The 24010-nt window shown below is 46.4% G+C and overlaps 1 protein-coding gene and 1 pseudogene across 1 annotated transcript; both read right to left on the minus strand.

The window, feature by feature from the left end:
* Positions 1-1769: 1769 nt before the first annotated feature.
* LOC133770479 (small ribosomal subunit protein uS19-like) lies at positions 1770-4989 on the minus strand (annotated as a pseudogene).
* Positions 4990-8507: 3518 nt separating this feature from the next.
* Positions 8508-16029, minus strand: LOC133769441 (dehydrogenase/reductase SDR family member 2, mitochondrial-like). Its single transcript, XM_062204639.1, has 7 exons — positions 15890-16029; positions 15018-15195; positions 14206-14307; positions 13056-13126; positions 9677-9728; positions 9199-9355; positions 8508-8650 (listed from the first exon to the last, which is right to left on the minus strand). The coding sequence occupies exons 1-7, from the start codon at positions 16027-16029 to the stop codon at positions 8508-8510; spliced, it is 843 nt and encodes a 280-aa protein (XP_062060623.1).
* Positions 16030-24010: the final 7981 nt, after the last annotated feature.

Here is a 24010-nt window from a genome sequence, read left to right on the forward strand (position 1 = left end):
GTACAATAACAAGTTCATATTTCATTACATATCTATACCACAATTTATCCATTCTATTTTTGATAGAACTTCATATTGTGTTTAATTTTTGGTTTCTATGAATTTTGCTGCTACAGAACATTCTTATCAAGCCTTATAGCGTGCATGAACAAACTCAAATATGCAAAAATAATTTGCAGTATTATATATTAGTGACACAATGATGGAAAACAATTAAAAAGAAAGATGCCATTAACAATGTCATAAAAATATCAAATAGAGGTCAAGCACTGCGGTGTAGCGAGTGAGGCCACTGCCTGCGGTGCCAGCATCCCATATGGGTGCCAGTCCCCGGCTGCTCTACTTCCCATCCAGCTATCTGCTATGGCCTGGGAAAGCAATGGAGGGTCCTTGGGACCCTGCCCCACGTGGGAGACCCGGAAGCTCCAGGCTCCTGGCTTGGGATCAGCTCAGCTCCAGCCATTGTGGCCACTTGGGGGAATAAACTAAATAAATAAATCTTTTTAAAAAATAGGGCCAGGCATTTAATCTAGTGGTTAAGATGTTTGTAGCCTATATCCCAGTACCTGAATTCAGATACCTAGCTCTGGCTTCTAATTCCAGCTTCCTGCCAATGCAAACCCTAGAGGAGATAGCTTAAATTACTGGGTTCCTGCCATGCATGAGGGAGTCAGGGATTGAGTCCCTGGCACCCAGCTTTGGCTCCCTAACTGTTGTGGTCATCTGGGAAGTGAACCATCAAATGGGAACTCCCTCTCTGTCTCTTTTCTTCTGTTTCTCTCTCAAATAAATAAATAGATTTTAAAAATAAATAAGAATAAAGAAAGCAAAACAGGTGCAAGTCCTTTTTGCAGATGTCTTTAAAATTACTAAGAGACATTAAAGAAAGACTCACCAAATGAAGAAAGATGTGTCCATGGTTGGTTGGCTCAATATCATATAAATTCCCAAACTCATCTATACATCCGTTAAAGTTCCAATAAGTTTGTTGAATTGTTTCTAATGAGAAGTCTTTTGTAAGCTTCTGCATATATTTCTTTTAGCACTGACTTTAGGATTTCCTTTTTGTTTTTTTGTTTACAGAAGTTTGAATGTCTCTGCATGTCTGTGTGTTTTATCCATAGTTATTATGTTTTATCCATATTTATTCTGCTTAAAGTTCCTTAAGATTCTTGTACTGCGGGTTTGATATCTTTATTCATTTTGAAAAATAATTGGCCATTATTACTTCAAATATTGCTTCTGCTCTGTTTCCTCACTCTTCTCATTCTTGGATCACAATTACGCATATGTAAGACTGATTATTTTGCCTCACTACTACTGGATTCCTTGTTTTTATTTTTTAATTTTTCTTCTTTTTTTGTGTTTCAGTTTGGACGATTTCTATTTATCTTCCAGTTGACTGATTCTTTTACTAGCAATTTGAGTTCATTGATGACATTATTGAAACAGAATGAATGGATTCTTCATCCTTGATGCCATGTTTTTATTTCTAACATTTCTATTGGGCTCTTTCCTGTAGTTTCCAAGTCTTTGCTGAAATCCCCTAAGTGTTCATTTATGCTAGCCACCTTTTCCAGTAAGTATTTTAAATATCAACCATGGTCATTTTTAAGCTTTCATCTGTTAACTCCAACATATAGGTCATCTCTGAGTCTGGTTCTGTTGATTGCTTTATCTCCATGCAATAATTTTTTAACTTACACTTGTGCAACTCATTTTTATTTTTATTTTTCCACACTGGAAAGGCGCGCCTTCACCGCTGAGGGCTACCTGAGGAGAACGAAGCAGAAGGCGTGGGTGGCCCCGATGCTCGGCCGGCCGTGCTTCACAGGCCGGCAAGTGATCATCCCTGGCTTGATTTCCACCTGCTGAAGGTCTGTCGTTGTACACGCCCACCACGCTGCCCACCAGCAAGGGCAGGAGGATCATGTCCCGCAGGCCCGAAGTCATCGCTTCCGGCTTCTCCACGGCGGCGCCTCGTCTTGGCGTTGCGCAGGCGCATCAGGAGCGAGGGCTGCCTCCGCCGATGCCGGGCGCTGTGGAGCTGCGTCAGCCGCTCCTGGGACATGTCCAGCCGCTGGTCGAGGTCCACGCCACGGTAGGTGAACCTGTGGAAGGTCCGCTTCTTCTTCTACTCCAGTTCCGCCTTGTCAGCTTCTGTAAAGTTTTTTTTTTTTTTTTTTTAAAGATTTATTTATTTATTTGAAAGAGTTAGAGAGACAAAGGAAGAGACAGATGGTCTTCCCTCCACTGGTTCTCTCCCCAAATGGCCACAACAGCCAGGGCTGGGCCAGACTGAAGCCAGGAGCCAGGAGCTCCCTCTGGGTCTCCCACATAGGTGTATGGGCCCAAACTTCTGGGCCATCTTCTGTCTTCCCAGGCATATTAGCAGGGAGCTGGATTGGAAGTGGAGAGCAGCCTGGACCCCAGCCAGTGCCCGTATGGGATCCGGTGTCTTAAGTGGCGGTTTTACCTCCTGTGCCACAACGCCACCCTGAAACTCATACTTTCTGATTCAATGGTGAACATAAACGTAGAACAATGGCCACTGAGGTCAATGGCATTTATGTTTGGATACGGGCATGCTTCTTTTTGTTAGATAGTGAGAGGAGTTGAGTCCGTCTAGTCAGAAGTTGAGTTGGGCTTGGGTTTTACAGCTGCTGTCTTGTCTTTCTGTGTATCACAAAGTCAAACCTTTAGTATTGTCCTACTGCTGGCTTCTACTTAAGGTCAGGGCTGGGACCAGAGGCTTTTTCTCAACTTCAGTGCATCCCTTTCAGCATTAGCTCTCTCAGTGTGCTCATGCAAAGAGCTTTTTCTTTCAGGATCTTTCCCCTTTGCTAGAATCAGCCCGCTGCAGTTTGCTATTTTGTGCTAGGCTCCTGAAGGGGGCAGGGGCCCTTCCGTGTTGTCCTGGACTAGCTGCAGTCTTGGGCAGGCCCCGTGTGCCTGGGCCTTGCGGATGGGGCTTTGTCAGCACTGCCGCCCTTCTTCCCTGTGGCAACCACACTCAGGCTTAGCTCTGAGATGGGTTTTGGGCAGGAGTTTCCCACTCCTCTGCCAGTGATAGCAGACTTTTTTTCCTTCTGCTTCACAGAGAAGAGTAGTTTTGAAGAGAGGGGAGGGTTTGGGACCTTTCGTCGCAGGGCTGTTTCCTGCCTGCCTGAGCCATAAGAGAGTCACTATAGTTTTCTGCTCTGCTCCCATTCTTTCTTAGGAGCACTCAGTGTAGGTGCATGGGAAAGAAACCCTTGTGCCTGAGGCCGTTACTATAACTGACTATTCAAGTTTACAGAACTAGAGTCTGCTCCAAGTTAATTCTCCTGCTCTTTGTCGTAGTGTAGCCTAAGACAGATTGTCACAGAGATCACAGTGGGGTACCATATTGATGACATCATGCTGTTTGAATCTAGTGGGTCAGAAAGTATTAAATGTGTTGCATGAATGCCAGCGTGTGAACAGTAAACTCTACTAAAAATAAGAGGGCCACCACTTTAGGGAAGTGTTTAGGTATCCAGTGGCCCAAGGCATACTGATAGCCCTTCTAAGGGAAAGATAAATCATTGCACCTTCACTTCCTACCACTAAGAGGATGGCAAAGCACTTAGTAGGGGCTCTTTGGAGCTTAGATCCAGTGTACAGCTCTGTTACACACTAGGGGAGCCTTGGTGAGAAGGAGCCTACTTCAGCTGATTGCTGTTGCTACAATAAAATACCCGAGCCTGGGTACTTCAGAAAGCAGAGAGATTTATTTTGTCTCCTGATGTGGAGGCTGTGAAGTCCAAGGTCATCGTGCCACCAAAAGCCTCTAGCTGCTTGAACTCAACGGTGAAAAGCCAGAAATTCAGATGGGCAAATGTGGAGGAGGCAAATCATGAGGCACAGCCTCGCTGGATAATGACCCCCTCACCCAGGAGGAAGCCCATACAAAGGCATCAATCCCTCTTGTTGACCTACCCACTGCCGAAAGGTCCACCCCCCACACTCCCACAATGACAATCAAATTTCAACATGGATTTCAGAGGGGACAAATCATATCCAGACTACAGCAGAGCCCTCATGAATTGGTGGCTCCAACAATACCCAGCTTGTGATAGTGGACCTGGTCACATAGTCCCTTCGTGACCCATTGTCTTGAGTTTAGTTCCTCACCATACTGATTTAGCTATTGGTACTACTGAGTAACTACTTTTTGGGTAGTAGAGACTGTGTGAGTCCTCAAAATGATAGCCATCAGGCAGTAGCAAGTTGACTACATTGAAAATCTCCCACTCTACGAATGTAGCAATTCACTGGGATCATTATCTATTTTGGGTAGGGGTTTGACTTTCTGGCCTACTGTGCTTGGCCAACAGCACCATTCAAGAAGGCCTGCGATACTGTTGTGGGATCCAAATAACATTTTTCATTTTTCTTGAATTAAGCCTTGCATTTTACACTGGATGAGAATGAGCAAAGCACTCAATCATGAGCTCCACTGGTCTTATCGTTAAGTCTCACACCGAGATGGTCCTGACCTGATAGACTACTGGAATGATGGATCAACTTAGAGACAGCACCCTGCATGTTGGTGTGCTGTCCTTCAAGATACACAGTATGCTTTGAACCATAGGCTGCTGTTGTAGCCTTGATAAGGAGAGTACACAGCGCCGGGACCAAGGGATGAAACTTGAGTGGTCTTTCTCACCACTGCTGCCAGCAGCTGACTTAGGGAATCTTTAATTCCCATTCTCACATCTTTGCTAGAATTGATTCTTGGGCCAATTGGGTGTTTCTGTTGAGGATACTACAGGGTTTCCACTAAAGCTACATCACTTTTCCCACTCTGCCACTCCTGCTTCCTGGGATTACATATCATATACACTATCTGTACCCTGGTCTTTATCTCAGGTCTGCTTTCAAGGGAACTAGACTAACCCAGACAGTACCAGGCAAGGCCTTAGCAAACACAGCTTTAGGATCACATTGTAGAATACTGGATGACATCAAGACCCCTAGTGATGGTGGTAAGTAAGGTGGTGAGAAGTGGGTTCCCCAAACTTGATTTTTTTTTTTTTTGACAGGCAGAGTGGACAGTGAGAGAGAGACAGAGAGAAAAGTCTTCCTTTGCCGTTGGTTCACCCTCCAATGGCCACCGCGGCCGGCGCGCTGCGGCCGGCGCACTGTGCTGATCCAAAGGCAGGAGCCAGGTGCTTCTCCTGATCTCCCATGGGGTGCAGGGCCCAAGCACTTGGGCCATCCTCCACTGCACTCCCAGGCCATAGCAGAGAGCTGGCCTGGAAGAGGAGCAACCGGGACAGAATCCGGTGCCCCGACTGGGACTAGAACCCGGTGTGCCGGCACTGCAAGGTGGAGGATTAGCCTGTTGAGCCGCGGCGCCGGCCAAACTTGTCTTAAGATCAAAATGTGAAAATGATTTACTAAGATGTTATCCCATGGACAAAAAGCTAAGGGAGATAAGAGAGTGGGGCCAGGAGAGGCTGGTGTTGTACAGCAGGTTTAGCAGCTGTGTGAAGCATTGGTATCCCATATCAGAGCACTAGCTAGAGTCCTGGTGGCTCTGCTTCTGATCCAGCTCCCTGCTAACCACATGGGAAGGCAGCCAAAGATGGCCCAAGTACTTGGACCTCTTCTACCCATATGGGAAACCCAGGTGGAGTTCCTAGATCCTGGTTTTGGCCTGGCCCAGGCTGACTGTCTTGGCCTTTTGGGGAGTGAACCAGCAGAAGGAAAAATCTCTTTTTCTCTACCACCCTCCCTGCCTTTCTCTAACTCTACCTTTCAAATAAGTAAAAAAAAAAAAAATCTTAAAAAAGAAAGTGGGGCCAGGAGACTAAGGAGGCCAAGCAAGAGAATCATATCAAGCAGGATATGTGAGGAGTGGGGATAGCATGATTATGATGCCTGCCAGTTGGGGAATCAAGACCCTGTCTCTTCTTCCTCCTCCTCCTCAGGATGCAAGATTTTTTTTTTTTTTTTTTTGTATATTTTTCTTGGAGCTAGCCCTGTAGTGCAACTTACTGCAACTGGGTCCAAGGATACCTCTTTGCGGGCAGCCAAAAGAGTCTGAGACCCATGAATCTTCTCCCTCTTCTGCCTGTGATTTCAGCCTACACTAAGCGAGGCTTGCCAGGGCTGCTTGAGTGCTCTTCAGAACAGCTGGAGATTTATATAGCCCCAGAAACAGTCTCAGCCTATAAATAGCGTGTGAACTAGGAGCTCAGAAAAAATGTGGACTGAATGAAGATTTTGCTAATGCTCATATGTTTCCAGCTGTAGTGGAATCAATATATGCTTGATGGGAAGGGTGATGCTGATAAATGTTACTCGTCTGAGGATCAAAGGTGCTTAGAGAAGGAACTGGGCATGTTTAGCAGGGAAGCGAGCAGACCAAAGTGGGATGGGTGTGGATAACAGAGCTGTGCTACCATTTCAAGGGCTGTCATGGGAAAGAGAGAATTAGCATTAGCCATGCTCCTGGGCAGCTGCGAGACCATTGGGAAAGAGCTACAGGGAGCCATTTCACAACTCTGTTTAAAAAATAATTTCAAGTATCCAGAGCTATCCATAGATGAAACATACTGGCAGAAGAAACAATGAGTTCCCAACACTAGAGTTATTCTGATAGAGAATGGAAGAGCCCCTTTGCAGGGGTATTGTGGAAAGAATTCCAACATCAAGTGGGAATTAAAATGTGAAGTTTCTTATGTTTGACAAATAAAAGTCAACTTCACAAAAACCAAGAAAACTTTCAAGGGTTGGGGCTAGGGGAAAAGCTAGATGATTAAGTGCTTTGGGATGAGAGCAGACTGATTACTGCTTCCAAGTCAAGTCATATTAGAAGAATGTAAACCCTTATATTTCTTTTTTAAAAAATATTTATTTTATTTGAAAGGTGGAGTTATAGAGATACAGAGAGGGAGAGGGAGAGGGAGAGAGAGAGAGATTCCATCCCTTCCCAAATGGCCACAACAGCTGGGGCTGGTCCAGGCTGAAGCCAGGAGCCAGGAGTGAGGAGCTTCATCCTGGTCTCCCACACGGGGGCAGAAGCCCAAGTACTTGAGTCATCTTCTGCTTTCTCAGGTGCATTACAGGGAGCTGGATGGGAAGTGGAGCAGCTGGGGCTCGAACCAGTGCCCATATGCAATGCTGGCATTGCAGGCAGCAGCTTATGCTTCAATGCTGGCCCCAAACTCAAATTTCTAACTAGTCTTATTTATGATATTCTGTTTTGCTGAAAACAGATAGTTTGTGCTTTAGTTGAGTTTAAGAGCAATGACAATTCACTTAATGAGTCTTCTGGGAACAAACTGATCTTAGCATCAAACTGGTTAAAGTAGAAAGGAAAATATTTACAACACTGAGATATTCCCTTTAAAGCTTAACAGCACACAACATCAGTGTATAAACACCCTTATATGCATGTGCCGTTGTGCAGACCAGAGTTGTGTCTAGCTGCTTTCCATGTCTCTGAGCACAAATGAAGATCGGCTGAGATTTAGAAAATGTGAGATGTCAGAAAAGATATATGAGTACTACTGTAGTCTGTGAGGTCTCACATTGGCATCAGTGTAGAAAGTCAAGAGCGAGCTCTGAGCTGGCTTGCAATCTTTAAATATAGGATTCCAAAGGCACTCGGGTCCCCTTCAGACACAGTTTCCATGATCTTCCTTCTCTGTTGTGTGAACAGTCAGAGTTCCAATTCTGCTTCTTAAACTTTAAATGATTTATCTTTATTTTATTTGAAAGAGAAAAAGAGGGAGAGAGGGAGGAAGGGAGGGAGGGAAAGAGAGAGAGAAGAATCTCCCATCCACTTGTTCACTCCCCAAATACCCACAACAGCCAAAAGCCAGGAGCTAGGAACTCAGCTTGGGTCCCCCACATGGGTAGCAGGGACCCAAGTACTTGAGCTGTTATCTGCTGCCTCTCAGGATGAACATTAGCAGGAAACTGGATGGGAAGTGATAGAACAGGGACTCAAACCAGGCATTCTGATATGGAATGTGGACGTACCAATGGGCTACTTAACTGCTGGGCCAAATGCCTGCACCTGAGCTTCAGTTCTTGCTCATGGAATAGCTTTGTGTCCTCAGAACACTTAACTTAAATTGTTCTAAGTCTTGACTTCCTCATCTGCAGAATTAGAGATTAAAACATCAGGCTTTTGGAGGTGTTTAGGAGACAGTCCACATGAAAGCATTTAGTAGCTTGCTCTTAAAACCGTTTGCCTTCCCTTCCTTCCCAGTCTCCACTGGCCTAATCTCAGCTTCTTCCTTTTCCCTAGACTCCCAGCACACATGTTGTTGCCTGGCAAAGCTGACAGTGTTTTGGCTGGTGTTAATCACAGTTTCAGACCACAAACCCTTTTTCTGATGTCCTTTATTTCTGGCCGTGCAGATTTGGAACCCAAGTGGGAATTTGCGGCATAGGCTCATCCTTAACAAAGGCGTGCAGCACAGTGGGTCCTCCAGGGAGAAGAGACCCCAGCTCGGAGCCTACGCTCCTCAGAGGTGGGGGGAAAAACCGGCCACCACGATGTTCTCGCCGGAGATATAGCTGGCGTCGGGAGAGCACAGGAAGGACACGAGCCCTGCGCAGTCCTCAGGCTGCCCCTCTCTGCAGGGAAAGACCAGGTGGGGTTGAGACCCCTGACACCTTTCTCATGAGCCCTGGGCTCCCCTGGGACACTGTGGAGTCAAGCCAAGGGCTTCCAGTGGAGGTGGATCCCTGCAGGGGTCAGCTCAGGCCTGTGCAGGTCATCAGATCCCCAAATGGGGATGGGCAGTGGCCTTCAGGGGGATGCTGTGTGGTGAAGGCTCTGAGGCTGGGGGAACCCAGATCCACAGGGCACACTGTCCCATCACAACCTACCTGTATACTCCATGCATCGTCATCAAGTATTCCGCAAAGACTGGGTACTTACTGAGCTAAAGGAAAGGTCGAAAGGTTAGTGCTGCTCTCACAAATGAGCTCGCATGGGGGCTGCCTCATGCAGGCCTGTGTCTTTGTGGAGGGGCTGCTGAAGGCACTCCAGGCTGGCCCTTGACAGGGCACTGATTCTGATTCTGCGGCTAATCCCAAAGGCTGTGGACCATGACAACATGGCCAGTTATCACAGGACCCAGGCTGAGAGCCCAGGGCGCCAGGACATGGCCTGCAAGGAGAAAGCACGCTGGTGCTCAGTGGGGTGGGAACACGAGCTGCCTGTGGTCCTTACCTCTTGACTGAAGGGTGTCTTGATGATTCCCGGTACTAGGCAGTTCACCCGGATGTTTTTTGGTGCTAACTCCACAGCCAGGGTTTTGGTGAGGCCCAGCAAGGCTGTTTTACTGACATTGTAGGCCCCCAGCCTCTGTGGACAGAAAGAGAAAGAGATAAATAGATACAATTGAGAACAAGGGAGAGTTAATTGGATTTCCGTGTTCTACCCATGGAATCCATGCCAGAATACATCTCTGGAGGCCGTGCTCAATAAAGGTGGCCAAAGGCTCCCAGAAAATGCATTCATGTAAAATGCAAGATCTGTGACACAATGATCACTTCACTTCTGCACATTGAGTAGTACTGAGGGAGCAATTATCAAGCCTTGTATATTTCCACGAATCCACCCAGTTTTCTCAGTGAAATGGGAAAGGACTTCCTCTTACCACCGTGGAGCGACAGCCAGACTTACAGCAAATGAGATGTAGGCAGAAATTGAGGAAACCAGGACCACGGAGCCTTGCCTGGGAAGATAAACATGGGGCGGTGTGTGAGCTGTGGACAGTGTACGTGTGGCTGAGAATGGAGGCTGCTGGACGAGGGCAGAGGAGGTGTGCATGAGAGAGCAATGCACAGCCTAGAGGAGGTGCTTATCTCCAGTTGCTTTTACGTCTTTGGTTTTGTTTCCCAAATTATGTTGCCGAAGAAGCCATCTGTGTTTGGATTTTTTGGTAGGAAAAATTTGAGTATAGCTTACAGTTATTTAGTGGTTATAGAACTGGTCAGGTTTTCTGTCTCTTGGGTCAGTTTTGGTAAGGTATATAATTTTTAGAAATTTGTCCATTTCATTAAAGTTTCAGTTTTCGGTTCAGCATAGGCTATTTCTTTGGCGTCATTATTCTCTTAGTGCCTTTTTTATTGCCTTCAGGATCTCTAGTGATACCTTTTGTTTTCATTGCTGATACTGGTTGTTTGTGCCTTCACTCTTAAAAATTTTTTTATTATTATTTTTTGAGATAACATTTTTAGTTTACATTGTAATTGAAGATTTACTGGTGCCACTAAATAGAGTTCAACAAGTAAAATGTGAAAAAGACCGTGGTCCAGTGTGTGCCTCACTCTATTCTTGACCGGGCCCACCAAAATTTTGTCCAGAGCATTTGTTCTTTTGGAAATGTATATAATTTTTGTTTTCTTGATTCCTCCATTGTGTTGTGTTTCTTTTTTCCATCAGTTCCTGCTCTGAATGAGTTCCTTTCTTCTATTTTCTGTGCATTTGTTTTCTTCTTGCACATCTAGCTAGTTTTGGGTTTATGTGACCTAGACAATACAACACTCCAGTAAGCACTACTGTTTCTAAGCTGAAAAGGTACACTTTTACTTCACGTCTATAAGCAAGAATTTAAATCAAGTCCTTTAAATGCAGCCATTGAGCTGAGCACATTTTGTAGTGTGTGCTTCAAACTTCTGGATTTGGAATCTTTCCTAGAACCATGAATTTCCTAAAACAAGTCCTTCCTAGAACTATAAATTCAGTCACTAGAGATGGAAAACTTGTTAGAACATGTCACTGTTGTCTAATAAGATTTAAAATTTTTAATTGGTTAAAAATTCTAGTTTGACAATCTTTATAGTTTAACTGCAATTATTGATATGCTAGGATAAATATGTCCAATTTTATGCTTTATAAATTTCATCAGTTCTTTGTTTTTGTTTCCTGCCCTGTCTTAATTTCCTTTGGACCATTTTTTTTTTTCCTGTTGTCATTTCTACTTCTGCCTTTATTAGTTTGAAGATACACTGTGGTGCTACTTAGAGAGTAAAACAGGCCTGTATGGCTTATTAAAGTTTAAAATTATTGTACTTATCCTCTTTCAAACACAAGATAATATTACAACACCTTAAATCCACTTCTATCTTCTTGAATAGAATTTACTGCATATTTTTATGTTTTAACTTCATAAGATATCACAACTGCTGTTTATAATCAGTAGTTAAATTTGCTCACAGGTTAGTGATAGTCCGTGTTTTTCACTCTGCCTTTTACCTTAGGTTTTCCTCATTGGATTGCTTTTTCCTTCTGCCTGAAGTACACCCTTTAGAGTTTCCTTTAGTGAAAGCCTTCTGGTAACAAACTCTATTTTTGTTTTTCTGAAAATGTCATAACTTCGTCTTAATTTTCGAAAGACATATGTGGTAGCTATAGCTGCTGGTAGGTTGATGGGTATTTTCTTTCAGCATATGCGAAGCTCCATTTAATTGGGTCTTGAAAGATCACTTCAGCAATTAGATAAGAACAACTGGAAACCATTTAAGTGGAGCTTCCTTTATGAACTCCCACCTTGTTCACAAGGTAGGAGAAAGCGATCTTTTACTTGCTCAGATCCTGTAACGAGTATCCTGTTAGTAATAATAATATTATCAATATGAAAACCCAGGTAATTACTATTAAATTATATTTTTATTACTTTTATGATACTCCATACTCTTCATAGTACTTATATTCAAACGTTTAGTATTTACTATAGTAAATGTACATATATAGATGCTGTCTCCACTGTGTGCACCTTGCTTAGTAACTGACATTTTGTCATGCCAATTAATGTTTACAAAGTTCTGCTGACTATATAATATTCCTGCTCACAAGGTAAGGACACGAAGGCCCAGAGAGTACAACTGCTGAGAATGTGTAGCTAGCAGCAGAGCAGGGATGGAGAGGCGGATCTTTCTGCTACCAAAGTCCAGGCTGTCCTCATTACACTAGTAGTTTATAGTCAGTTTTGTGAAGCCAGATTCTGCAGAGGTAGGTAGGACCAAAAAACAGGAGTAAAGGCAGGGAAAAAACAGTTGGGGAGCAGATTTCATGCTGGGCAACTCTGCTTTTTCCTGTTTGCTCTTCTGGGCTCTTGTGAAGGGTATTCTTGATTGAAAAGGAAAACTCATTGCTGCTGTGAAAAGCCCATCGTGTTGGGTTGAACCACACTCCCTACCACTATTTGGCCATTTTATGATCTCCAAAAGTTGAACTTTTGAAAACATGGTTCAATCCAATACCACAGTACTCCTGTGTTAGGCCTGGGAGGAGCCCTGGGAGGAGCCTTAGTGGTCATCAGAAGTCAGAAGCAGCCAGCTCCGTGGCTCACTAGGCTAATCCTCCGCCTGTGGTGCTGGCACCCCGGGTTCTAGTCCTGGTTGGGGTGCCGGTTCTGTCCTGGTTGCTCCTCTTCCAGGCCAGCTCTCTGCTGTGGCCCAGGAAGGCAGTGGAGGATGGCCCAAGTGCTTGGGCCCTGCACCCGCATGGGAGACCAAGAGGAAGCACCTGGCTCCTGGCTTTGGGCTGGAGCAGCACCGGCTGTAGCAGCCATTTGGGGGGTGAACCAACGGTAGGAAAACCTTTCTCTCTGTCTCTCTCTCACTGTCTAACTCTGCCTGTCAGAAAAAAAAAAAAAAAGTCAGAAGCATTAACAGTCACCCAGGCCCAGGAAACTGCCCAGCCCACACTGGAGGCTCAGGCTGGGCTGACACAGCTCAGCAGCTGCTGCCGGATGCCAAGATAAGAGGAAGCAGTCCAGGTGGACGTGCGTCTTAAGCCACGTCTGCAAAGCACTTTTCCAGAGTTTGAGAAGACCTCCCCTGGCATTTTAAGGAGGGAATATGGGTGCTGCTGGTGGCGATAACTGGGTGCTCTGACCTTCAGAGGAAGCATAGTGAGGCAGGGAGAGGCCTGAGGGCTGGGGTGTGTCCAGGGAGGGCTATTTCGGAACAAGAATGCATCTGGTCTCACTCTACTAGCTCCGTGCTCCCGGTTGGATGCCGGGAAAACCCCCTCCCAGTCTGCTCCCCATCCTCACCCCCTTTTCTCCATGTGGGGCAGCAGCTGGCTCAGCAGCAGGGCTGGGGCCTTCACGTTGATGTTCAGGATCTGAAAGCAAAGCAAATGAGGGGTGGGACAAGGGAGACAGAGTCAGCCCCGCCTCCTTAAGGTAGCAGGAGGGCCGCTGTGTAGGAAGGTGGGCGTGATGGCCTCTGACAAGGGGAGTGGGCAAGTGCTGGCTTTCCTGGAGTGCCTGGATGTGGTGAGTGGTTTCCTGAAAATGCAGGGGCAAAGGGATCAGGCTGAGGACTCTGCAGGCAGGAGCCCCAGGGTCTGCAGCTCGTCTCCCCGAGTCTCCAAGGGCACTGGGCTGAGGACAGGGTCCTTCTGGGGCCTCGCAGGCCTTGGCTAGCTGGGTCCAGTGAAAGTCATTACTGTGAGTTGAGTTGCCTAGGACAACATAGATAGACACAACATAGACAGACATACAGACACACTAGGAACGTGCAGCATGAAAGTGAAGGTGGAGATTGAGGTGATGCTTGTACAAGTCCAAGAACTCCGAGTATGGCCAGCAACCCCCCAGGAGTGGGGTGAGGCACAGAGCAGGTTCTCTCCCTTGGCTCTCAGAAGGAGCCAGCACTGTGCGCACCTTTCAGACTTCCGGTCTCTAGAAGTGCTGGACAGTACATTTCTGTTGCGCAGGCCACTCACTTATGGTGCTATGTTATGGACACAAATACAGAGGATTTCAGGGTTACAACCTGCCGGTGTCAGGGATGAAGCTTCCCCAGGCAAGGAGGGGAGTCTTTCCCTTCTCTGGCCCACGTTCTGGTGACTGTTTGGTCTTTTGTCAGGTGCCCCTGGCAGACTGGGAGCTCCTGAACAGTGGGACCAGAACTGCAACTCAGCCGTCCTCCCCCCCCACGACACAGATGGGGAAACTGAGGCTAAGGGAGTGCAGTCACTGGCCTCGTTCTGTGCCAATGGGGAAACTGAGGCTAAGGGAGTGCAGGCACTGGCCTCATTCTTTGCCAGTGGGTCTGTGACAGAGGGTGGAATGTGGGCGCTGGGGACCAGCTCAGGACGTGTGAGCTGAGGTGGAGAGAGGGTTCCTGAGCGATGAGGGTTACCCAGAGGTGAGGACGAGGTCTGACCTGCCCCTCGCCTACTGCCCCAGACCTCACCTTGTCCCAGACCTGCTCACTGCTCCCCAAGGTGCTTCCCACCAAGGGATTGACCCCTGCTGTGCACACCAGGAAGTCCACACCCCCACAGTGTTCCAGGGCCTGTGGGTGAGAAGGGGACATGGGGACCAGGGTCAGGGAGTGAAGGGCGGACTGCGCTCAGTGGGAGGCGAGTCCTGGGTGATGTCCCTGGGGCTGTGCCCCGGGGCAATTCCAGAGCCTCGGCAGGGAGCAACCCCAGTGGGGATGGGGACCCATCTCCCCCATGAGACTCCACACATCTCTGTCCAGCAGGCCTGTGAAGCTGTTTAGGTGGGGGGTAGACACTCATCTCTTCTCTCTTGGGGCCAGGAACTGAAATTCCACCACAGGAACCCTTCCCTGTCCTCCTACTCCCAGACACTCTTGGCTACCAGTCTCCCTGAACCATCTCACGAAATTTCATTGTCCCCTCTCCATTGTGTTGAAGGCTCTTGCTCTGATGATGAAGCCAGGACTCCCTTCTCTGCTGCGGCTCCGTCCACCTCAGATCCCATGTCGCGGGTCTTCCAGGAGGGTGGCTGGTGCTCCAGGTGTAGCTCTTGGTTGCAGACTCCTCCCTGCCCACCAACACACTCCCCACCCCAGAGTCTCCCGAATCCTGAGCCCCACGCCTGTCCTTCTCCCTCCCTTTCTCTGTTCGGGTCTGTTCAGGGGAGACTGTGGGCCTGCTGAGTTGGCTTGAGTCATGTGATGCCTTTAGCCCTTTCCCCAGCGTGCTTCATAGCGGGAGGATCTTTGCATCCTAGGTTACCTCCTGCTTTGCCCCTCACCGTGGCCACTAGCCGTTCCCGGTCCTCGGCCTTCCCCACGTGGCACATGGTGCCCGTCACACTCAGCCCCTCGCCCTGCAGCGCAGCCACCGCCCGGTCCACGTTCTGCTGCTTCCGGCTGCTGATGACCACGTGGGCCCCATCCTGGGCCAGACGCCGGGCGATGGCCAAGCCGATCCTATGGGCAGAGAAGTACAGGATGCGACCATTCTGCCTTGGGCTGAGCCCTTTCCTTCTCACGGTGTTTCTCACCCTGAGGCTGCAAATGAATTCTCTCCACCAACCCAGGGCAGCTAACCTGAAGCCCTACTGTGGATGATCAGAGGGCCAGGAGAAGCAGAGAGTAAATGCATCAAACAGGAGTGTGCTCTTCCTGTGTGCCCTGCCACATCGTCCTGGCCTCGCCCCCTTGGGACTACTCCCACTTCAGTGCAGTCTCAGTCCCCCAAGGCTTTGATTTGCTCTGCAGATGCAACTGGAGAGCTCCTTGCCTCCAGCCTGAGGAATAGCTGAGGCTCAGGTGTGCAGCCTGCAAGTGTGGGCCGTTAACCCGGGTAGGGCAGCTCTGGATCAGTGGCGGAAGGGAGCAGGGGATGAATTTCCTGTGTTCCCCTGCCGGGTACAGCTCAGATGTGCTTCCTGTTTCTTGGGGCACCTGTGGAACCCATCAGCCACTGACCTGTGTGTGCGCCGACTTGGTCACACACACTGTGCTGGCTGCCTCTCCTTTCCTAAGCTTCCTCTCCTGAGGGTCACATTCCCTAAAACTGCTCTCACGTAGGAGGTAAGCTTTGCTTTGTGGAGATGAGGCTAAGACAGTATCAGCAAAATGCAGACGCCCCAGTTCCGGAATTCCCAAGGGTTGCTCTCACCCATTTGTGGAGCCTGTGATCACAGCGACTTTGCCGGCAAATTTGACGCCAGTGCTGGTCCCACTGCTGGTGCTTCTCGTGGAGAGCAGAGCCACAGGGGGCAGAAGGCCCCTCCAGCCCTGGGTCAGGGGCCTGAACATAGGGCTTCCGTTGGGTCTTCCTCCTGGTGGACTTGGTCCAGGGAGGCTAGAGCTCTCGGAAGGCACTCAGAGTTCCAGCACGCAGTTCCTGTAAGTAGGCTGTAGTGCCCCTTTTTGAGCTGCAGTGGGCTGGTCTGAGACTCCCTCCCTGAAGCTCAGCCTAGAGCCTTCTTCTCTGGCTGTCATGAACACAGATATCCTCTATGGAATCTCTTCTTTAAACTCACTGCAGTGGTTTTGTTATCTGAAATCAAACCCCAATGTATACACATATGAACAAATATTTAGTCATTGAGATATCCCGCCCTGGGATAATGAACACCTGCTTTATGGGTTTGATGTGAAAGGACCAAGTAAATGATGATGCGAAAGGACTTTGTAAACTGCAAAGTGCCTAAAATACAAGTCATTCTAAGATGAGTTTTATGTTTTATCCCCGTGGGTCTCTGACCTCACTGCAGATACACCTTGCTCCTTGCTTGCTACGTTCTATTCTGGCTGCTTTCCATCCCTGAGCCCCTTCTAGACTTTACCTTCATTTTCATTGCATGAGAGGAGTCCTTTCTGATCCCCAAAGTTCATTTATTGCCACCACCCTGTGACCCAGTGGCCTCTATGCTACTGCTTTGCTGACTTCTATGTCCTTAGCCCTAAGTGTCCTACGGTGTTCACAGCTTCTAGCTGGGTGCTCAGCACCTAGCTCAGTAGGTGTTGTGGAATGAATGGCTCAGTGAAGGAATGACGATTTGGCTGCAGGGAGATAATGGTTTCTTAGGAGTTGCGTTGGACTCATGGGTCCAATTCCTTACACAGTGTGTCAGACCTTCCCCCCAAGCTGTCAGTTGTGTTAATTCAGCTCTGGTCTCAAAGCATGCGTTGTGGAGTATCCATTCCTGACTTGTAAGTGCCCAGGCTTTGGGTAGCATGGGCTCTGTGTACATTGTAAACTTGTGCTTTCCTGATATTTGGAATAGTGACCCCGTACTCAAATCTCCATAGATTTATAGATATGAACTTATCCTATTTACATAAAACCAATTGCCGTATTCAAACACTTCAACTGTAATAAATCGTAGGCAAATATCAAGGCAGGTAAATATTTGTGAAATAAATTTTAAATAAAAATTCATAATATTTTCTTCTAAGAAATTCATTCCCCATAATTCCTAATAATTAAGGTTCCTTATCTCCATTGTAACCAAAGATATAAAGTAGGAATATGGGGTTTCCTTCTTCTACTTGTGCTTTCTCAGTGAAGGCTATTCTTGGGATAAGCAAAAGCTAAGCATTTCTTTCCTCCTCCCCCCATCTGTCTTACTCCAATCGGATCTTTATTTTGGAAGAAGATATAAAACCTAGGATTGCATTTGCTTATTCATTCACTCAGTGCACATTTATTGAGCACTTACTATGGTGCTCAGAATACATAGATGACTATATTATAAATTTGATACTCAAGGGATTCACAATTTGAGCTGGTCTTCAGAAAAATAAGTTATTGTAATATATTCAGGCAGGAATAAAATATTATCAACACCATTTTATGGGAACACAGGGGAGGCAAAGGCACTAAGCCTAACTTTGGGGTAGAGATGATTACATATAATATCCTGGGGAAGATGGAACCTAAGTTGACTCTGAAAAAGGGGCTTCTAATATTGTGGGGCTTTTTTTAGAGCATCCTTTCAAAAATAGGTTGCATGATTATTGTAGTCATTTTTATAATATTTTGAAAAATTTATAACAAAGTTTAGGGAGAAGTTGCAGAAAATTTTGAAATGGACCTGACTTTGGAATGGACTGGGTGTCTTCAGCAGAAAAATGGGCTTCATCAAACCGATTCTTCTGGTGACCTGGTTCTGCGGTCTCTGCACTTTTCATTGTCTTTGAGCCATTTTGCTCTGTGAGTTTTAGATAACTAGTAGCAGTGCAAATGGAACCCGCATGATGGAATATTACTGACTTTAAAAGATGAGGGAGAGAGAGACCAGAAGGAACACACACACACACACACACCATTTCTCCTACTATGTGATGCTCCGTGCTATCTCAGGACTCTGGCAGGCAGAAGGCCGTCGGCAGATGTGGGCCCTCGAACACCCAGACTGTGAGCAAAATCAATCTGCTTTCTTTATAAAGTCACCCAGCCTCAGGTATTTCATTACCACAATGAAAAATGGATGAATACACTGTAGATGCAAATAAATTTTATTTAGAGGGGCATTCAATTGATTTCCTGTCTCCACTGTGGGCGAAATCAGTTTTTTTTTTCTTCTATTAAGACAGTTTATTTTCATCTTCCCTATGGTCCATGTATGTGTGGCTTTCTGAATTCACCTTTGAATCAATTGTAGTATCTCAGTAGTGCTCCTCACTAATTAATGAGTTAGTCAAATTTTTTGGCACTTGTTCACTTTATGTCTGTATGAGAATCATGGTTTTATCTTTTAAAAGTTACCCTTCCAGCAAAGAAAGCAAAGTTGAATTTCACTGGGTTAGCTGCAGTTACTACTGTTATTTTCTTTACCATCTTCTTCGTCACCTTTCCATACATTCATTCTCACATAATGTCCATGTTTTCAACTTTGCATAGACGGCATGACAGTACACATGCTTTATTGCCTTAATTTCCTACTTAAAGCATGAGTGGAGTAAGGGATTTGGGAATTGGGGAGGACATTTCAAACAAGAAAGGTAGCCTAAGTGGAGGACAAAACAAAGGAGCACAGAGTGAGAACATGATAGAGAGTTTGGTGTCCCTGGAATATCAAGTAGCAGGTAACGAGGGGCTGGTGATGAGACTGCATAATTAATCAAGGGCCAGATAAGGGTGCTTACTGTGCACTAACACCAGGAGCTTTGGCTTATCTGGAGGGCAAATGGGAGTCATTGAAATTTAATAAGAAAAGTGAAGAGGCCATATAAGGATATTGTCAGATGTTTGCCTTTTAGAGACAGTTCTGGTGAGTATGTGTGTGCACGCATGTGTGCACAGGCACACTGCTGATCTGCCAGCTAAGAGATCGTAGCAAGAAGAGATACATCATGCTAATACGAGAAGTTACTAATAGGGGAAGTTGGGTGTGGGATGTATGGGAACCCTGGACTACTTCACAGTTTTCGTTTTGCAAATTTACAACTAGTCTAAAATAAAAAAAATTTTTTTTTAAAGATTTATTTATTCACTTGAGAGGAGAGTTACAGACATTGAGAGGGAGAGACAGAGAGAGAGAGACAGAGGTCTTCTTCCATCCACTGATTCACTCCCCAAATGGCCACAATGGCCAGAGCTGGGCAGATCTAAAAGCCAGGTGCCAGGAGCTTCCTTTGGGTCACCCACATGGGTGCAGGGGCTCAAGCATTTGGGCCATCTTCTACTGCTTTCCCAGGCCATCAGTAGGGAGCTGGATCAGAAGTGGAATAACAGAGACTCAAACTGTTGCCCATATGGGATGCTGGCACCACTGGTGCATGCTTAACCTCCTATGCCAGAGTGCTGGCTCCCTGAAATAAAAAAAAATGAGAAAAGAAGAGATGCTAAGGCCCTATATCAATCACTCTCAGGAAATATTTCAATGGGGTGAATGAAGGAGTCTGATGAAGGAGCACTTATAGAGGCAAGGTGTAGGAAAACCACAAGGGAGAGAGTAGTACCCAGGAGAGGTAAGGAGAGGAGGTGGGTTAGCCTGGAGAGGGAGATGGGACTGTGACCTAGGTCAGGCGACATGGTGAGCCAGAGACATTACTGCAGGAGTAAGTACCATGACCGCATCCCCTCCCGTGCCCTGACCTGCTCTTGGTCTCTCCATGAGCAGACCTTTGGGAGTCAGATGTAATCTCTGCAGCTCAGCATCCCAAAACAAGGATCAGAGTGGAGAAGCGTAGTGTCTGGCTCTGGGGGCAAGTGGGAGGTGTCCAGCCAGGGTCTGAACTAGGCAGACGTAGTTTAGAGGCAGATAAGGAGTTAGATTTGGGAAATACTTCCTAATATTAGATGAAATGATCAGGTCTTGGTGAGAGATTGGTCACCCTGGGAGCAGAAGGAGCTGGAAATGATGCTCCATTTCCTTACTTGAACACCTAAATACTTGGAATGTGAACTTCATTTTGGCCCATGATATCAATGGTAGAAAGTGAATTAATGGGGCATGATGAACTTGAAGAGGTGAGAGCTCTGGGTGCCCTGCGAAATCACACATGCCTCGCGGGGTGGGAATTAAGCCCAACAGAGATCCTGGAACCTGTCACAAGAGTGGCTTTTGGGACTCCAGTGTCTGAAAAGGAAGACCACAGGTGGAAGTTGAAGATCTGAAAGTTTATTTTTTTTTATTTTAAAGCTTTATTGAAGTGTATTTTACATATCATAAAATATAAGTGCACCATTTAGTAGCGATTAGTAAGTTTATCAAGTGGCACAGCCATCACATGAGGTTAGTCTTAGAACATTTTCATTGCTCCTACAAGAACCCTCCTGCCCTTTATAGTTAATCCTCATTCCTGCCCCTGCCCCAGGCCAGGTAAGCTTGTTCTATTTTGTGTCTTTATAAATTTCATAACTTAGCCTTTTATGAGATTTTTATTTGAATGAGGAGGTTGATTCTGTAAAACTACGTACTGCTTCATACCTCCTGGACCGTCTTTGCCTGTGTACTGTTCTATAGAATTCTCTTGCCCATGGGATGGGATGTCTGTCTCAGGCGCATGAGGTTTTTAGAAGAATAGGTGTGCCGGTGCCACGACTCAATAGGCTAATCCTCTGCCTGCGGCGCCCGCACCCCGGGTTCTAGTCCCAGTCGGGGTGCCGGATTCTGTCCCAGTTGCCCCTCTTCCAGGCCAGCTCTCTGCTGTGGCCCGGGAGTGCAGTGGAGGATGGCCCAGGACCTTGGGCCCTGCACCCCATGGGAGACCAGGATAAGCACCTGGCTCCTGGCTTCGGATCAGTGCAGTGCGCTGGCTGCAGCGGCCATTGTGGGGGTGAACCAATGACAAAGGAAGACCTTTCTTTCTGTCTCTCTCTCACTGTCCACTCTGCCTGTAAAAAAAAAAAAAAAAAAAAAAAAAAAAAAGAACCTTATTCCTTTTCTTGTATTTTCTCTATTAACATATGAATCTGCTATCTAGTTAGTTTTCCAAACAGAAGCCTCAGTCAACCAAGATCCTTCTTCTTACTTCTTCCACATCCAGTTGTCACTGTGTTCTTCCAGTATCATGGTTACTGTATTTTAGTTGATCTCTCCCCCTTACACTATTGCTGTTTTGTTGAGGTCCTGCCTTAGTGTAACTGTTTCTTCTTTTTCACTCTTACTGTCAAAGCAAGCAGTAGTGATCTTTCCAAGGTGAAAATTTGGTCAAAACCATCCCATTTGTAACATTCAACAATGGTCTTCCATTGGATTTTATGATAAAGCATAAATTCCTTGACTCCTCACATTAGCATTCTGATTTGTCCCTTGTTATTTTGGTGCAGAAAAATTTTGAAACCCATATTTGTAGGCCTCTTCTTTAAGAAAATGGTTAACAATAATTGTACCTATGAGCTACAGTGTGATATTTAGTACATGTGCAAAATGTGTGCTGATCAAAACAGGGTTATTGGGCCTGCGCTGTGGCGCAGTGGGTTAACACCCTGGCCTGAAGCACCAGCATCCCATATGGGCACTGGTTCGAGTTCCGGCTGCTCCTCTTCCAATCCAGCTCTCTACTATGGCCTGGGAAAGCAGTAGAAGATGGCCCAAGTCCTTGGGCCCCTGCACCCACGTGGGAGACCTGGAAGAAGCTCCTGGCTCCTGGCTTTGGATCGATGCGGCTCTGGCTGTTGCAACCAATTGGGGAGTGAAGCAGCGGATGAAAGACTCTCTCTCTGCCTCTCCTCTCTCTGTGTAACTCTGACTTTCAAGTAAATAAATAAATCTTTTTTTTAAAAAAAACAGGGTTATTGGCGTTTTCCCTTCTTTGTGATTAGAGGCTTGGAGCTTCTCTCTTCTATTCATTCATACACTACCTACCAGGTTATTGTGTACTATAGTCTCCCCTTTATGCTGCGTAATACTAGGAGCTTATTCTTTGAATCTTAACTATGATTTGGTACCTGTTTAATCCAAATCCTTTCTATCCCTTTCATCCCTCCAAGCAACACCAAAGATTACATTGATTTAATCAGTACACATCACATGTATGTGTTCAAATGTCACACTGTACCCCAGGGGACTGGATCAGAAGTGGAGCAGCCAGGACTTGAACCAGTGCCCACATGAGATGCTGGCGTCACACACAGCAGCTTTGCCTGCTTATGCCACAGCACGGGCCAATGGTTCTTTCTTTCTTTCTTTTTTTTTTTTTTTTTAAGGGAAAGCTTATTGATGGGGGAAATCTGACAGGCAGGAGGGAAGGGGCAAAGAAGAGAGAGGGGGGTTGAGAGAGATCAGAAGAGAGAGAGAGAGAACGTGTGTGAATCAGGTCCTGTTGTACCTTTGGCGGGGGCAGGGAAGTAGGAGCTGCGAATCCTGTTAGGGTAGGGGTGGAGCTGACGCTTGTGGTTGGGCCATTTGGCTTAGGACCAAAGCTTACCGTGCAAGGCGGTGATGGATGCCAGAGCCTAAGATGGCACCCGGGGCATAGATGGCACCACGGATTAGATGGCACCATTTTACTAACATTCCCCCCTTTTGTTTTTTATAAAGCAAGTGTTATATGGGATTACATCAGCCCCAAAAGTCCACGAGGGTGGAGGGACGATGATCTGTCTTTAGAGCTACTTCCTGCTGACATGGAGGTGCTCTCTGCTGGCATGGGGCGATGTCTCCAGCCACATTCTTCTGGGTGGGGAGCCGAGTATATCCCTGTAGTAGCATTTGGTTGACTGGCTGGTTGGTGAAAGCTTTGGTTCATTCCATTATCACCTCCTGTAAACACTTAAACAGACAAGATAGTATAGAAGTAGAGAAGAGAAAATAGCTTACTGGAGCTGGCTATAAAATTGACAGTCACCAACTAGACAAAACTATCAAAAGGAGATGCTGCAGGTTTTAAACAGATTTTTAAGATGATTTCAAAAATATTTACTAACATAGATTTGTTGCAAAAACCTCATTGCTTTGGCAGAGGATAAGATTCTAGTTCTATGTCAAAGAAGAATAGATGAGGAGCTGGCGCTATTGCATAGTGGGTTAAAGCCCCAGCCTGTAGTGCCGGCATCCCATATGGGCGCCAGTTCAAGCCCCAGCTGCTCCACTTCTCATCCAGCTCTCTGCTAAGGCCTGGGAAAGCAGTGAAGGATGGCCCAAGTGCTTGGGCCCTTGCACCTGCATGGGAGACCTGGAAGAAGCTCCTGGCTCCTGGCTTCGGATCGGCACAGCTCTAGCCATTGCAGTCCAGCAAGAGTTGTTGCACTAAAATAAAAGAAGCTCCTAGCTTACGAAATTATGAAGGTTTTAAGGGCTCTGTCCAAGGACTAGAAAAAAATAGAAATTTATTTTTCTAATCATATGAGAATATCACAAGCTTTACTTTTGCTCTTATGCTTCTGAACACATATAATCAGCCAGGAACTCATAGGTATTTCCTTGATATAGTTACATGCTTTATACTATTGTGCAATTTGGTTTTATATGTTAATTTGTCTCTGAGATCTTTCTGGATCAGCACATGGTCTGTTAACCTCATTGAGTAGCAGTTCTGCGCTCCTGACTGAAGGAGCTCAGGAGAATGTGGAGAGGCTGACAGCTGCATCTCAGCCCCTCCGGAAACCTCGTACCCACGTGGGATTCAGTGCTCAGGTTGTGTAAAACAGTATTGTAGTGGAGCCACCCACTGAGTGGTCAGTAACTCCTTGTTCTTCAGGGTCCTCCAGGATTGGAGAGTGGGGAGACAGGAGGACACAGAAACCCAGGACACACAGACACTGTTAGGAAAAGAGGCGCAGATTGGAGCCTTCTCACATGGAGCACCAAAATGTTAGGAATGTATATTTTTTTTATTCTTT

Source organism: Lepus europaeus, chromosome 11 (genome assembly GCF_033115175.1).
Source record: "Lepus europaeus isolate LE1 chromosome 11, mLepTim1.pri, whole genome shotgun sequence".
Taxonomy (NCBI): Eukaryota; Metazoa; Chordata; class Mammalia; order Lagomorpha; family Leporidae; genus Lepus; species Lepus europaeus.